This window comes from Nannochloropsis gaditana (genome assembly GCF_000240725.1).
Source record: "Nannochloropsis gaditana CCMP526 unplaced genomic scaffold scaffold139, whole genome shotgun sequence".
NCBI lineage: Eukaryota > Eustigmatophyceae > Eustigmatales > Monodopsidaceae > Microchloropsis > Microchloropsis gaditana.
The window spans coordinates 1-17,126 of NW_005803814.1; the positions used below are offsets into that span (position 1 = coordinate 1).

At 53.8% G+C, this 17,126-nt stretch overlaps 2 protein-coding genes across 2 annotated transcripts; both read left to right on the forward strand.

Annotated features, from left to right (window-relative positions):
- Positions 1–15,907: 15,907 nt before the first annotated feature.
- Positions 15,908–16,287, forward strand: NGA_2043610 (uncharacterized protein; the record flags this gene model as incomplete). The annotated part of the gene is made up of 1 exon (XM_005855677.1): positions 15,908–16,287. A coding segment is annotated over one exon (265 nt), but the record flags the coding sequence as incomplete, so codon positions are not given.
- Positions 16,288–16,447: 160 nt separating this feature from the next.
- Positions 16,448–16,884, forward strand: NGA_2065010 (retinal pigment epithelial membrane protein; the record flags this gene model as incomplete). The annotated part of the gene is made up of 1 exon (XM_005855678.1): positions 16,448–16,884. A coding segment is annotated over one exon (437 nt), but the record flags the coding sequence as incomplete, so codon positions are not given.
- Between the last annotated feature and the right edge of the window lie 242 nt (positions 16,885–17,126).

Below are 17,126 nucleotides of genomic sequence, written 5' to 3' on the forward strand. Positions count from 1 at the left end.
ATTCCTCGCATTCCCAAACAAATGCGATCTACGCGCTGATAGCTATGCTAAATGCTCCGACAGTGTCCATGTTGCTGACCTATTCACCCTTTGCAAGCACATCGTAGGCCGGACGCCGTTATCGTCCTCCTTGTCAGCGTCTCACGCCCCCCATCACGAACCCTCCTTCGCGACGATAGGGCTTTCCATCTTCATGCCGCGCGTTCTCCTTGCCTTTCTGGCACTTTTAGGCTCGTCCACGTCCTATGCCTTCGCCCCCCCCCCCCATCCTCGATCTTTAAAGGGTCATCTCAGACACTCCTCCCGTCAAAACCTCGTGGCGAGGCACCTCCTACAAGACCCCGTCACGACCGCCGCTGACTTCCTACAAAACGAAGCCGGAATTCCTCCTCCCTCAGATCTATCAGCTCTCATTCAGTTGCTCCTTTACCGTGGAGAGGAGTCCGTTTTCCCGTCAGAGAACACCGAACTGCACCCTTTAGTGATTCCACTGACTAAGTCAGGGGATGAATACACATGCCTCCTCCGATGGCCGACTCCACAGGAGGGCGCGCCCGTGCCTGTGGTGAAAGCACGCCCGGGATTAAGCGGCCTGAAACTGGTGGCGCTGAGCACGCTTGACCTCGCTCACCGGCTAGCCGCGGAGGAAGACCACGGCCAAGGGCGGGAGGCGGAGTGGGCCGCCAGCCTGGTGAATGCCTACCTCCCCGCCGAGAAGCAGTACGTGCGTGGGGCCGTCGAGAAAGTTGGCTACGGGCTGGAACGGTACCTGTTCCTCAAAGTGGGAAGTTTCCCGGACGTATACAAGTTTTTGACCGAATTCCACATGAGCAAGGGCGACCAAGCCAGCGCGCTTGTCACGGCGGAGAAAGCCTACAACACGTTCAACGGCTGGGGACAACCCTACATGGAATACTGCAGGCTGCTCCAAGGCATGAAAGGGCGGGAGTTGGAGATGAGAGACGCAGCCTTCGCGGCGTTGCGGACACCGCTGTGGACGGTTGCTGACGACGACGGCGATTTGGAAATGGTTTTGAATGCGGCAAAATCCAGCCGTGAGAAGGCCGCAGATAAATTCTGGAAGCTCTACGAAGACGAACGGCTACAGGAGGTAAAGCAGGGGAAGTTGCCGGAGCAGGTGGCACTGGACAGAGCAGCGTACCTGATGGACGCGGCCCTGGTAGGTGGGAACGGGATTCGGTCTTGGTCCGACGTGCGACCGCCGCTGGCGGAGTTGTACAGAGAAGCGGGCATGAGGGAGCTGGCTGATTTCGTAGAGAGATGAGTGGAGGGGTAGTTTGGGCAGTGGCCTTCATGGAAAGAATCAAAAATGTGCAAGAATTCAGTGGAGAGTAAAAAGCGGTACCGAACCCGTCGACAAGGATAGGAGTATGTCTCTTATTCGTTTCACGTGAAAAAGATCAACGACCATTTGGTCACATGCTTTCAGAAACGCATTTTAAACAGTTGGCTTTCCATGTACATCCTGTTCTACTTTTTTGTAAAACCGAATTTGCCTATCGAATGTGTACATCACTCGCTCCTGAGCGCATCGGACACCAGTTTCTGGTACAGGGAGAGGAAGCACGCCTCGTTGTGGCGCGTGACGAGCAGCATGACATCACATATCTTCAAAATCCGGCTCTCCATCCCCGTCAGCCCCTGTTGCTGGCAGAGGTGCGCCACTCGCCCGGACTCATCCTCCGTTGTCGACTCCTCTCGCTCCAGGACCGCGTGCACCACGTCCACCGCGCGTTGATACAACAGTTGGAACACCGGGCAGCGTCCTTCCTGCAGCAAGCGTCTCACGCGCTCCTCCATCATCTTCCTCTCCCCCGCCCCTGTCATCCCCAGCCTGGTACTCGCGATGTGCCCAACGTGCAGGCCGATGTCCTCCACCTCCACATCAGCCTCCGGCAACAGCACCATCAGCTCCTGCACCACCACCTGACGTTCCTCCGCCCGCAGCTGCCGACCCAGAGCCTGTCCGAGGTACGCAACCACGGTGCCTGCGCTGGCCACGCACCACAGGGCATGCCGTGCCAAGCCCAGTCGCTGAGCGTCTATGGCCAGTGTCTCGGGAAGATCGTCCTCCGAAAACACCGACACGGGCCGGCCTTGACGGGACGAGTCTGCCAACAGAGAGGCGTACGCCCGTCGCAGCAGTGTCCGCATCGCCTCCCCGCTTTGCTGTCGCACGCCCTCCAAGAGGGCCACGCGTTGGTCACCGTGTCGAAGACTCGAGACGGGCATGGACTGCTCCTGGCACCACGCGGAGGCTACCACCCCTCGGAGCCAGGACAGCACCCTGTCCACGGACGTGAGCCCCTGAGCCAGGCGCTCCTCAAATTGGGAGCGTTCGAAGGAAGGGCCGTGGGCCCGGCAATGCGGCGTCGCCCGGCGGATATGGGAATTGAAGATGTCGACGTGGATTTGGTCCACTTTTTCCAAAAGGAACTCGAAGAGGGGGCTGATAGAGGGGACCCACTGCTTCGAGACCGTACTGTCCTGCAGAGAGAGCCTGACACACGGACCCCCCGCCTGCTGCAACACCCGATCTTCCAGCTCTTTCAAGCGGACCAGCCACCTTTCTGTGGATGCGTTGCGGGCAGGCGCCTCCAGGCACAGGATTCGTCGTCCCGTGAATCGAAGGATGGAGAAGAGGAGCTGCGAGTCCAGCAAGTCCTTGCTGAGCACCTGCTTGAGAAGGGCGACGTCCAAGGACCCGAGGATCTCGTCCCTGAGGTCCGCGCGGGACGGAGTCATCGAAATCAAGCGGTCTGCCAGCTCCTGCACCAGCACCAAGAGCGGCGAAAAATCACCCATCAAGAGTGTTTGAGTGACTGTCTCCCAGTACGCCTGTGTGTCTCCCTGGCTTGGCTTATTGCCGCAGGTAAGTGGCTGAGACGCATCTTCCATTGACACTTGCAAGAAGCGAGACTTGGGCAAGACGCAGATCTCGTGGACGAGCCACTCATTTGAAAAAATCGTGTCAGTTTGGGTGTCGCCGGAGGCGTGCAATTCCCCCTCGGGCTCCGAGTCCATGCTCATCAGTGTCTCATCTTGGTCGCTTGCCAGGGGCTTTAACTCGCTTCGTCCGTGTATCTTCCCGTCCCGCTGCTTTCCTTCCTCTGCAACTTGTCGCGCCATATCCATGCGACGCGCTGTGTCCCTCTGCCCCACCAATTGCTGCAGGGCGGCTTCCAGGTGTCGCAACCGAGCCTCGCCCTCTATGATAGCCTCCGCACACTCAATCGCTTGCGCCGCATCGACTTGGGACTTTTGCTGACTACGGTGCATTGCTTTGAAAACACCGACCGCGGCGTGTGTGACGCGTCGAACCAAGCGGGCCGCCTCCGCGTCTGACACTCCTTGGTATCGCACTCGTTGGACGACGTAGAGGCGGAAGGCCTTACGGACCTGAACCACCGCTCGCAGCATTACCCATCGCGGCATCTTCGCTTGATGCAGGCAGTGGTACAATGCCAGCAAAGTCTCGTGCACCCGCGACGCCGCCTGGACAAGAGCGATCCCTCGTCGCTCGTGCTCTCGGCGTCGGCGCTTGCTCCTGACAGGCGAAGCAGTCGTGATAGCCTCAGGGTGCACAGATATCAGTAATGCAGATAGTAAGGTCATGGGATGTGTAAGCGACTTGTCCGCTGCCTGCCCTTCGCGGGCGAAGCCCAGCCCCTGCAGCATGTGGCACGCATGAAACTCGAGGCTACCCTGCCGGCACATCGCCTCCCACTCCGACGCCCACGAGCCCGCTCTTGAAGCCTCCGCAGCCTCCAACAAGGGCAATAACGACTGGCTGGTCGCTTCTTGGACCTGTTTCACCAGCCGCCAATGCTCTCGTAGGTTTCGGAACCAGCGTTGAAGGACCAGAATGGCATGTTCCCGGGCCATTCCCAGCGCTTGGCAGGAATGCTGCTGAGTTTTGATGCCATCTCGAAGGAAATCGAGCAGTTGCGCAGACTTATTCTTGCGAGCTGTCCTCGGCTGCGGGAGGTATGACGAGGACGAGACCTGGTGCTTGAGGTGGCGTGGACTCTGGAACGTAGAGGTCTCCGACTGGGCGATCCGCCTTTTTCCAAGATTCAGGCCTCCAGAAGATGCAGGGGAGCCGACCTGACCTCCAATACGCTCGCTACTCTGCATACATGAGTAGGACACTGCCCGTTCTTCGGGGGTGGCGCGTAGCATATGCTTAGATGTGGCGACGATGCCCGCCTCGGAAGACAAGGACGGCTGCGGTGGAAGACTCGTCTCACTGGAAGGTTTTGAGCTGGTCTCTGACGTCACGTTGACGATAGCTGCAGCGACACATTGTGTGCTTTCAGGAGCAGCAGTGGTTTTCATCATGCTTAGCTTTGGTAAAACGAGGCAAAGTATCCACCTACTTCAGAAAAATGTGGCGGCGAATAACGATACGTGTCTCACGAAACAAATCCACCTACTTCGTGTGTAGATGCGGCTTTGATCTGTTCAGATGGTTTATTACGTTGATCAGGATGTAAACTACATGTAGATAGAACAGAAGCACAGCGACCAAAAACCCAAACCCAAGCAAGGGTCCCGCTCGACGTGTCGCGACGGAAAACACGCTGGGGCAGGCGGTGGGCGAGTCAGCGGCTGACGTTGCAACCTCCCCCCGGTCGGAGTTTCAGAGTTGGGTCGATCGAGAGGCCCCCCCACGTCCCCGCCTCCAGTCATTCATCATGCCTCGTGTGTGGAGTTATCGACGCATGGCCATCCCCCCGGGGCTCCCACGCGCGCGTTCGCAACGTGTGCTTTTCCAGTCCTTACCTCCCAACCTCCGAGGCGACGTGGTCGTGTGGACGACGTGGTCTTCGGATCGCTGAAAAGGCTGACGTGGGCACCCGCACGGACATGAGCGCGGAGGCCTGCTGACGTTTGCGCGGAGACGTGCTGACGTTACCTTGGCCAAGAGTTTCTGAGAAATGCCAGCAGTTTTCAGAATTGGCGTATGTGGTTTGAGGTATTTTGGGATGGATGTCGCATGGGTATGGATGGTCACTCTCCGTACCTGGAATTAAGGACAAGCAGAGAGGCCAGCTGACGCCTGACGATGTAATATCGTACCCTCCGCTAGCGGGTATGTGAGCCCGAGTATCCGGTATTCAGTTTGCCGCCATGGGCAAGGCGTCAAACGTCGATGCAACGCTCAGCTGCATGCGAAAGGCTTACTTATCCTGCGTATCCCGGGCTCAAGCAGATGCATACGTGCACGGGCTCATTTTCCATGGAGTTTTGGTCATGTAAACATCAGGCGATTTAAAGACCAGTTCGGTTCGGATTAAATGCGACCCGTTAACTTGCATTGTCGTGCGTTATTATTCGAGATTTATGGGCACGCTATACGCCTCCGTATGCGTAATAATGACGCAAGGTAGGCGGAGTGGCATTTCCACTCGCCCCTGCTAGAGTTGTGCGACTCCAAACTTTTCGGACCGCGAAAGCAATTTATTATTTAGTAGAAAAGTCATTGCAAGCAAAAGTCACACATCATAATTTATGAGAGCGTCGTCTAAAATTCCTTCTCGTATCCAATCTATAATGCTTGCATTTTAAGGAGAAGAAATCTATAAAGCTTGCATTTTAAGGAGAAGAAACGCATTAAAATCACTCCTCCGCTTTCTTAATAGCTTAGTAGAAACCGTTAACAGTGAAGCCACCGTCTACGCAAACCGTTTGTCCGGTTATGTATGAAGATCCTGACATCGCCAAAAAGGCGCAGATACCGCTGATCTCCTCTGACGACCCGACTCTAAAATACATGTATGCACAGCGCAAGTCATGCGCGTGAGACATATGTGAGGGGACTCCCACATCCTAATGCCGTCGAAGTCACCCTCCAGCACTGTCAGACAATCATCATGCCTTCCGGCTCCCTGCATTTACGTACCGCTTCATGGGTGTTCGATCTTCTACTTCTTTGCGGTAGACAGGATCACCAAGGACCTGAGCTGTGAGGGGCGTTTCGATGTACCTGGAGAAAAGAGAGGCGCGTGTGAGAAGTATCTCAATTTCTTCGCGCAAAGTCTAGTGGCAGCAAGGTTGGAGCCTACGAGGAACCGCTGCACCCTTTCGAATCCTGACCCACCATGGTGCGACAGTGTTGACTCGAATACCGTCTGAAGCCCATTCACAGGCTAGGTTTTTAGATAGCTGAACCATTGCGGCCTTTGTCAAGCCGTACACAGAACCTTGTGGGAAAATAATGGTTGGGGGGAATTTTGGAGGGCAATATGGTGATGAGGGCTTTCCAGATGGGGCAGAGGGATTTATTTCGGCGTCAAAATTCTGTGGGACTGGTCGACGGGCATCGACGAGTTAGATAGTGTGTAAGTACACGGCCATGACAGCTCAAGCAGAACCTTTTATCAGCGCAAGAATCGTCCCTTCAACAAGGTTTGCGACATTTCAATACGTTACTCACCTGACTTGATGCCTATCACGCCTGCTACACTCCCTACATTAATCACGCATCCTTTCCCTGCTTTTTTAAGCAACGGGTGGGCGAGCTGGCACAAATGATATGTGCTTTTCAGGTTGATATCCATGATTTTATCGTACTGATCTTCCGTGTACTGCGCCGTAGGTTTCCGGATGTTGGTGCCCACGTTGTTGACGAGAACGTCCAACCTCCCCACAAACGATCCGGCTACTTGCTCCATCATAGCACGGCGGGCGTCGCTGTCACTAACATCCACCGCAATTCCTTCCACTTCGTACCCCTTAGCTGTCCATTCCTTCAAACAAGCAGCTAAATCCGAAGCAGAGCGTGCACAGGTGAAGACGCGTGCTCCCAACGAAGCAAACTCTTCCACTATAGCTTTTCCGATGCCCTTGGTGCCACCCGTGCACAAAACTGTCTGACCATCAAGCCGCCACCGGGCAGGAGACCCGATGGGAGGGGTAGCGGTGGCCATTTTAAGTGCTCCTATGTGCCCAAAGAAAGCCGTAATAATTCTTTTTAGGGTAGATCACTTCCTTCACTTTGCTCGATCCGGTGCCTCGCCAAAAGCCCTGGGAAAGGACGGAGGCGGAGGGGCACCGGCGTGAGAAACTAGGAGCAATCGAGCACATATCACGTGATTGTGGTGACAAGGGGCCAAGCGGTGTCATTGGTACCGGAGCATGTATACCTGAAGCAGCTACTACTGAGCACGGATACCTAGCATGGAGGGTTCTTATAGAGAAGGCTGAAGGACTCCACAATCGACAAAAAGTCAGGAAAACTCCCCTTCTCACTTTTCATGCAGGTTATAATCTTGGTTAGTTCCCTATAAAAAATGTTCGAGAGCTTTTTACAAACTCTGGAGGCTTTTCGTCAAGATAAGACAGCAGCGGCTATGCTAGCAGCGACGGTGGCTGTGACGGTCACTGTTTTCTACTGGGTGACAAAAGACCCCCCCTTACCAAAAGGGCCCGGGGGAAAGGCTCCCGACGAGGAGCCTGAGCCCCCGCGCAATTTTACGGCCACGCAACTTCGAGAATTTACAGGAACAAAAGAAGACGATCCAATCTATGTGGCATTGCAGGGAGACGTGTACGATGTCTCATCAGCGCGAGATTTTTACGGCCCCGATGGGGTGTACGGCGGCTTCGCGGGTCATGACGTGACCAGAGCCTTCGCGCTAAATTCACTGGAAGAGAAGGATCTGGACGACCCGAAGTAAGTAGGGGGTACCGTAATTCGCTGTTGCACATCTTGATCGACGTTGCAGCACACACAATTCTTTTTCTAAGCGAAGACTCATTCAAACTATCCTCTCACTTCTGCCACTGTTTCCCGACCATTCTTCCATTCTATGCTCACCCATCGTCCAAGCTTGGAAGATTTGACCTACACGCAAAAGGAGTCCTTGCACGGATGGGTAGAGAAGTACAAATACTATAAGTGCTACCCCGTGGTCGGCCGCCTAGTCACGCCTCCCTCAGGCCTGAGTCTGACCCTCGCAGAAATCGCGCAATACAAGGGGGAAGAGCCGAAAGAAGGAGACGCACAAACGATTCCGGAGGGCTGGGCGGCGCCCCCCATCTATGTAGCGGTCGCAGGGAAGGTCTTTGACATGTCATTTGGTGGCCGCATGTTCTACGGCCCGGGGGGGCCTTACCATTTCTTAGCGGGCAAGGATGGCTCCCGACCGCTGGCCAAGGTACGAGCTCGTAAAGAGAAGGGGGCGTGAGAAATGTGACAGCCGCTTGAGAAAAGATACACGCCGATTTATGGTCCTACGGCGCGAGTGATGAGGTGCTGCCTTGAGACAACACCTTGCTGACCCTGAAAGACGTATTCGCTAGCGTGTCCTCGGAAGCTTGCTGTGGGGGATTTTTTCAAATCCTATGATCGCATTCAGATTGTCTCATGCTTGTATTCCTTCCCTTTGTCTCACACAGATGTCGTTCGAGAAAGCAGACGCGGAGAGTAGGAACCTGTCCGATCTGACCGATCGGCAACGACAAACCTTGGAGGAATGGGTTGAGAAATTTATCAATGGCCGCAAATATCCTGTGGTGGGCAAGCTTATCGATTGAAATATGTGGCGAAATACTTGAAGAAGGGAATTGTTGCAGAAACAACAATATGAAGGTACTACTGGCTGGAATGTGCGGGGACTTCAACGTGGAAACGCGTCGCCCAAGGCACCGTGTGCGAGATGATGTTGGTTCACTGATTTGCTACAATGCTCCGGGTTGATGGAATGTAAATTGCAAAATTATGACAGGGCTACCGCGATGCTTCCGTCATGCAAGCCTATTATCGACTCTCCCCCTTTAAATTTCTTTCATAACCAACGAAAGACCTCATAAGGTAGTGGTGGAGCAAAAACTCTTCTCGGCGCGTACGTGCCAAATTGAAAGAGTAAGAACGACAAATGTGACGACCCTTATTGACCTTCTTTCCACTTTTCAAAGTGAATAGAATTAAACCCTGTAAGCCTTTGTGGTCAATGAAAATGAGGCTTATTGCTTTGTCAGTTATTGAAACACATCACCAAAAACAAGGCTTCGCAGAGCCCTGGTCTCTATATTTACGAGAAAAATTGATTCCCGGGATGTTTTCTCGCCAGTGATGTATTACGATGGTCACTTTAAATAGACTCTATCTGACCCTTCAAGACCTAAGAGCCTGCATGTCCACACATCCATCATCAACGCTGCCTACGCACGTCCAGGGGCATGGTGGAGGAGGTTATGAGTGCTTGTGGCCCAAAGGCTTCAAATCAAAAAAATAATTCAGGCTCTTTGAGTTCGCGAGAAGTTTTTTTTTTTCTATTTGATGCCATTCTTAAAGTTTGTAGATGATTCTTTGAAAAAAAAAGCTTGCAGGGCGGCAAGTACCAATGCTTCCTCCCGGCAGACGCGGCCATCGCGGACAGCCCTCCGCCCCAGCGAGTGTTCTCCTTGCTCACAACGCCACGAGCAAAGAAGATCAGCCAAAGTGGATCAAACTTCGGTTATTTCCCCGCTTCCTCTACATTTGTAAGCTTGTCATTTTCACTGTCCTTATACACGTGACTGTACAGGTGCTGCTGAAAAGACTGGGCAAAAGTAGACACTCCGCCAGCTCTTCTCAGTCTCGAACGTCCCTGACGATGTCGATACGGGTCGCACCAAAAGTGTTCTTCCTCGCCTGCTGCTGCCTACTACCCTTCCTCACGTGCTTGCATGCCTTTCTTGTAGCCCCCTCGTCCTCTTCAGCACTTGCCTTGCTTAAGCGGTCTGCGGTACCTCCACCGCAGCAGACGGAGGAAGCAGTGCGCTCGAAGTTACGTGAGAAAAACACAGGGCCGCAATCTGAACCCCCCAGTCCCTCTACAGGCAATAGCATGATGGAAGAGGACAGCAAAATCATTCAAGAGCTCACGAAAGAGCGACCATACATCCAGTTTCTTTCCGAAAAGGCTGTAACGGTGTTGGATGATACTTTTTTGAGCTTAAAGGAGTCCATTACGGCTCCTGACCCCTCTGAATTCAGGCGACGAGTCAAAGAGGGCAAGGAGTCAAAGGACACACGGCAACGTATTGTTGTGCTGGGTACGGGATGGGGAGCGCACGCATTCTTACAGTCCGTGGACGCGGTGAAGTATGAGGTAGTTGTGGTGTCGCCCAGGAACTTCATGCTATTCACACCCATGCTGGCCGGCTCGGCAGTGGGAACCGTGGAGTTTCTTAGCATCACTGAGCCCATCCGACGCGTCAATCCCTACGCTGACTACCTTGAAGCGACGTGCACGCACGTGAATGCTGCACAAAAAAGCATTACCTGCCAGTCCGTCATCTGCGAGGGGAACAGCTGTGACATCGAGGAGTTCGAGCTTCCCTACGACATGTTGCTGGTGGCCGTCGGGGCAACCACCAACACGTACGGGATTCCCGGCGTCAAGGAATACTGCCATTTCCTCAAACAAATCAACGACGCTGTCAAGCTGCGCACTTCCATCGGCAATGCTTTCGAACGCGCCAACCTCCCGGGACTGTCAGACGCCCAACGGACGCAGGCCTTGACCTTCGTCATAGTGGGCGCGGGGCCCACGGGTGTGGAATTCACCGCCGAGCTACGGGACTTCGTGGAGGAGGACGTGCCCAAATTCTACCCCCACCTCTTACCCTTCGTCCGGATCAAGCTTGTGGAGGCGAGCGACCGGGTCCTGACCATGTTCGACGAGGCTCTCCAGGCTGAGGCCGTCAAGAGGCTGACCGAGGCGCCCCAAAAGCTGGTGGAGCAAGGGCTGATCGGCGAAGATATGACGGAAGTATTGCTGAAAGTGGGCGTGAAGGAAGTCAAAAACCGCGACATCGTCCTGTCGGACGGGAGGAGTCTCCCCTACGGCCTGGCCGTGTGGGCGGCGGGGAACGGGCCCCTGCCGCTGGTCTCGAACCTGATCAAGCAATTGCCGGAGCAGGAGGAAAAGCAAGCTTTTGGGCGCGGCCGACTGGTGACGGATGAGTGGCTGCGAGTCAAAGGCGCAGAGGGGGTGCTGGCGATCGGGGATTGCTGTGTGATCAACGACAAGCCCCTGCCGGCCAATGCCCAGGCGGCTTCGCAGCAGGGCTTCTTCCTTGGTCGCCTCCTAAGCAAGAATATTGATTTCACGCGATCCATTCCAGAGCGAACAGGCCCGATCACGACGCCTGGCGAGCTTCTTTCCGTGGGAGAGAAGAGGGAGAACGGGAAAATTTATGCGAAGGGCTTTCAATTCTTAAATCTGGGTACCCTAGCGTATACAGGTGGAGATAGCGCCTTGGCTCAGATTGCGGTCGACAAGAGAGCGATCAAGTCAAGCGGAGAAGCCGGATTTTTGTTATGGCGGTCGGTCTACTTGTCCAAGCAAGTGAGCCTGCGCAATCGGGCTCTAGTCTTCTTCGATTGGGTCAAGAGCCGATTGTGGGGCCGCGATCTCACCAGGTTCAATGAGACGTAGAGGGTACGGAAAACATCGTGTTGCTCAACAAACGTACATTGTTCTACACGAATGTCTTTCGGTTCCGATTTGGTGATTGATGCGACGACTTGAAGATTTTATTTTTCAGTGTGCGTATGTGTTCCTAAACGTTAGTCTTTCTTGTTTTGTTTTTCGATAGCGCGCGTTAGCTTGTAATTTATGGTGTTATGTGACAATTAAATAATGCTATTCGGCAAGGAAGACAACAGTATCAGGCAAAAGGCGAGGAAGGAAAGCCGCTAAATTCTTTGCTTCGATTCTAGGTACTACGAAAGTTACATCCTCTACTATGCTTCCTTTCACTTATTTTTAAGTTCTGTCCGTCTGAGTGACCTAGCTCTGTTGGCAATGTGGATGTGTTACCTCGCCGCCCTTTCATAGACAGGGTGTACACTCTTCGTTTTGAAACACCTCCAGCGCTTCGCGTTGCTTCCAAACAGTACTTGTCTTCAGATTGCAAGCAGTAAATCTAACGATAGGAAAGATCAAAGAAGCTGGCTAAGTACATTGTAATTCACGCAGCAAGAAGCTTTCAATTCGAGAAAAAATATGATTTGACAACCAACTCGAATGATATTTTGTTTAAGCAGGGCACAAAATACCAACATATGCTTTTAAAATCCCTTCGTGTCCATGATCGAGACGGGGAACAACCTCCCGTCATTCGCGCCATAATTTCCGAAAGGCGTCTCCCAGGCACCCCCTTCCTCTTCTCCACGCAACCTGTCTCAACCCTACCCTGCGCTCGACCACCACACACCAAGCATTCCTCTCGCCCCTCCCCTCTCCTTGTGGCAACATGACTACGCCCTCTTCTATGCTTCCTTGTCCGTAACGAGGGTCGAGCACTCTTTGCGTGCGCTCATCGCCCCTTCAGCTCGTCGTTGATTCAATGTGGTGATAGCTTCATGGCCGCGACGCTTCCACCCACTCACATAAACGCTGCCTTTTCTTTGCTTCGGTTTCCACTATGTGCCTCACAACGCATCAATCTGGGGCCTCCTGTCGTCCACGAACACTCATGCACATTTGAATTGTACTGATATTATTCTGTGACAGATACTTTTCAGCACCAGTCGAGGAGCCTCAGTTGTTACACGAAGATGGTGAAGAACATGTCATCTGAGGTAAATCTAGAGGGCAACAGAGCATCGTGCTTGTTTTCCATTAGGAGCTATCCACGCCTTGTTTGATTTGGATGCCATGAATGAATGAGTTTATTATTTGTAGCTTGGATGTTGCTAGTAATGTTTGCCGCGATGTGGCTCTTTCGAGGCGTCGCGGTGTTTTGGTTGTCAGAACGGACAAGCAGGAAAGTGAGCTTGGAGTCAGGTTGCTGGCATGGTCTGGTGAACCAAACCTTCTTTCCATAGCGTATGTGTCCCTGTCTGTAGGAACGCATAGTGCGTGGTCTAGTATGTCTCACTGTCTTCCATGAGCGGAGAGACTAGGGGTATGTGTCCCTGTCTGTAGGAACGCATAGTGCGTGGTCTAGTATGTCTCACTGTCTTCCATGAGCGGAGAGACTAGGGGAGTGATAACTTTCGAACGTGACGCTTGCAAACGAACCAGGTCTGGCTAACTTGCGAGCAAGCCTCGTGCAGATGCGGAGAGAGTCAGAGCTTATAGGGGATGTGTCGCTTGAACTGCCTATGATGGTCGCATGTATTCAACTTCTTTTCTTTCCCAATCCCCTTCTTGGTCTTCCTGTTAAACAGCCAGTAAGGCTGTACGTCAAAGGAGTCGTGCTGGGTTACAAGCGCGGCCTGCGGCAACAGACGAATCACACGTCCTTGATCAAGATCGACGGGCTGGATGAGAAGAAGAGCGTGGATTTTTACCTGGGTAAGCGCATCGCCTACATTTACAAGGCCAAGACCCTCAAGAACAACACCAAGTACCGTGCCATCTGGGGAAAGGTGACCCGGGCGCATGGTACCAACGGAGTCGTACGCGCCAAGTTTCGACGGAATCTGCCTCCTAAGGCGATCGGGGGACCGGTCCGCGTGATGCTGTATCCATCTACCATCTAAGCCGCTCCCGGGAGCGGTCGAGGGACGGGGTGGTGTGCGGGAGCTGGTCCGAAGGTAGAGGCGTTGTCAGATGTAGGACGCTCTGGAGGCCATGGAATGGGCTTGGTCCTCTTCGTTTTCTCTTTCCCGGGAAGCCTCCGATGTTGAAGGATGCTGACAGTGCTGGGGAGCCGTGGATCGCGACTAGATGAAGAAACTGGAAGGAAATCAACGCGAAACCTCAAAGCGATAGTTCTCACTGAATGGCGTAGCCTTGTTAGCGCGGAGATCAAACGCTTGCTCTTAGTTACTTTTGCGCCTTAACCATACATGAAGCAGATTATCCTCGCGCATGCTTCCTCTTGAGTTTTGTGAAGTTTACATGTACAAACTCAGCTATTGCTCCTACTGCTCCGTCATTCACCATTTCCAAGGCGTCGTCTTCCGCTCTAAACACCCACGCGTGCATACGAGGGAAGCGTGAGGGGCTTCTCGGCCGCCTTTCCGCTTCTCTCTCCAGCATCATCGACGCTGTAAGTGCTCCTGGCGGGGCTGAATGAACCATCTCCAATGAACCCTCCGCCAGTGGCACCATCTGGATCTGGTTTTCCGGTGAGACTGAGACGAGCGACTTCGCGGCCCAACGTGTCGATCTTCATCTCCTTCACACGTAGGAGTTGCTCGAGTTTTGTCACTTTTAGTTGGAGCATGTCCACGGTCTGTAGGGATGAAGAAAGTGGGAAAAATTGAAAGGAATTTGTTAATATTGCGTCAGCTGAGGATCACGAGGGAGCATCCGAAGATGCTCCGTATACCCAGACATTGAAAACCGGAGTGACTGCGAACATGTACTCCGGAGTGAAACAGAAGAGGCTTACCTGCCGAAGCTCCTCCAGGGTCTCCTCCTTCTCCATCATGATCTCTTCGTCCACTGACGGCTGCTCCTCCGCCCGTGGATGCCTTTTGCCGCTGTTCTCGCCCCGACTTATCAAGCTATTTGCTGCTCCTGCCTCACCGGGAAGGGACAGCGAGAAAACAGAGGTGGAATGCGATGGCTCTGAAAGGACGTGCTGGCGGGCAGGAGAGGTCGCGGGGCTTGGAGAAGACGATGAGGAGACAGGTATTGCAGCGAAGCTTTTGCACGCTTGACCAGCCCCTGTCAGAGCAGGAGCTGTGGGTGAGCGCCCTCCATGAATGGAGAGCTGCTCGATTGACACCGATTGAGCTTCACCCTCTGTCGTGTGAGACGCGGTGGGTCCGCTCTTGTCGGCCTTGTACTTTGCGAGCTTGTATTGCAGCGCGTGCAAGAAGACCTCGACAGCTCCAGTCTTTGCGTGTGCCAAGTCTTCCAACATAGGAGGCGCCTGCTGATACTTTAGTTTTTTTAAAACCTTTACGTTCAGGGCTCGCCAATTGGCCAGCTTTTGTCCAGAGTTAGAAGTTGCAGGATAGTTGTGCATGTCAACGAGGCGGGGAAAGTAGTGGCCGATCACCTCCGCGGCCAGCACCGCGTCACTAAAATCCCGGTTGATATTTTTTTTAGACCGACTCAGAGGAATCGTATCTACCCACATGAAGAGTTTTTGTAGCTCTTCATCGTTCATGTTACTCATCGTACTTTGGGGGGGGGAGAGCAATTTTGATATTGATTCACAGGTTTGGGTGGCAAAGTGCTGGCGTCAACCACGCGGTGCGAAGGAATAGGATCTTTCTTGGCGATGTCGATAGAAAATAGTCGTGCAGCTGTGTCAAAGCATGGAACGGGGCAAGGAACGAATGAGGGTGGGTGGAAAGGGCTCGGTTGCATTCCGTTGGGCTAGCGAGGTCCCGGGGGACGAGGGGGCGGGGGGCGGAAAAAGAAGCCCCCCTGGCGGCCTTTCCACGTGCCTGACAACGTCCATGCCATTTCCTTGCCCTCTGGGACACGTCAGTGCGCAGGCCCATTCAAACACTCGGTGCATAGCGTTTAGGTGGTCGTAAGCGGCGAGAAGCGCGTAGTGTCAGGCATGCACAGGGTTTACACGGGGAGGACGCAGGGTGATGGGGAGGGAGGGTTAGGACAGCCCCGGCACATACGTCTCGTGACCTGGTTTTTCGCCGGCAAAGACCGCCCCTCACCCCATGTCTCACTCCTACACACCGCCACAGGAGCATGGCAACGGTCAAAACCGATGCATGCATCATTTTACTTGCTTTTCTTTGTCCCTACGTCGTCCGATCGTTTCCTGGGTCGCAGCCACAGCCGCCGCGCTCCACAACCTCCATCCCGACCTCCCCTTTCGCTCCCACCAAACCAAGCTGCGCACCTCTTCCTCCTCACGAAAGCATTTTTAATAGCGACCTGTCGCCGACTTCAAAGCTGCCAGGCAACTTTGATTTGGACACGTGGGCATCGCTTTTTGCATCTTTGGACGAGGATGAGGCCGTGGACTATTGGATAGAAGACTGGGAGGGGGTTATTCCCGAAGATCTACATGGAACTTTCTTGACTGTCGGGCCCAGCAAATATGAGCGTGGCGGTGTCCCAATAAAATGCTGGTTGGAGGGTGACGGAGCCATGACGGCTATCTCCTTCAACAAGGGGAAGGTGCATGTGAAGGCACGGTTCATTGAGACGAAAGCCTACTTGGAAGAAAAAGTTGAAGACCGTTTCCTTTATCGAGGACAATTCGGGACAATGAAGACAGGTCGACATGGCTGGAGCGCATTCAAAGACAGTTTTTTAAAAATTCGACTTCCCCCGATAAATGCATTCGACATGAAGTTCAAGAATCCGAGTAACACCAAGCCTCTCTACTGGGGTGGTAGGCTCTTGTCCACTTTCGAGACTGCCCTGCCTCACGAATTGGACACCCAGACATTGGAGACAAAGGGTGAATTTGACTTTGGTGGACTAATGAGGCCAGGAGAGGCCATCACATCCGCAGATCCCGTGCTGGACGCCATACTGCAGAAGAAAAGTGGACATGCTTTTACGGCCCATCCTCGTATCGACAAGGCCACGAAGCGCCTACTAGGGTGGAGCTGGAAGACCTTACTCCCAAAGCATTTTGGTGTACCTGATCCTCGTCTGTGGCGGAGCGCCAAAGGGAAAAAAAGCAGGACGGAAAGCCGTGGTGCCGGTCTGGAAGTGACATTCTATGAGTGGGATGAGGCCTTTGACCTGCCCTTTCCCCCCGTGACCATACGCGTTTCCGATTGTCCATCTCCACCACACGACTGGGTGGTCACACCTAATTACTACGTGTGGATGCAGTCCGCTTTTCGCTTGAACTTGCTGCCCTGCGTCTTGGGTTTGAAAGGGCCCGGCGAGTGCATGGTCCCCGTCAAGGGAGAAGAGGCACGGGCCGTGGTCCATTTGGTGCCTCGTCCGGGGGGGAGGCACGCTGGAAAGCCGCCTGTGGCTATCGAAATGGAGCCCTACTTTATGACTCACTGGAGTCACGCCTTCGATGTGGAAGGGGATGGGGAAGAAGGAAACAAAGTGGTGGGTTTCGCAGCTGGCTGGGACAAGTCTTTGTTCTCGCCTGCCAACGACGACGGCCACATGTTCGGGCACACCTACCGCGGCGCCCCTGACTTCTCCCGTCTACCTATCATCCGCTACTACCGCCTGGACGTGGACTTGGAGCGAAAGAGA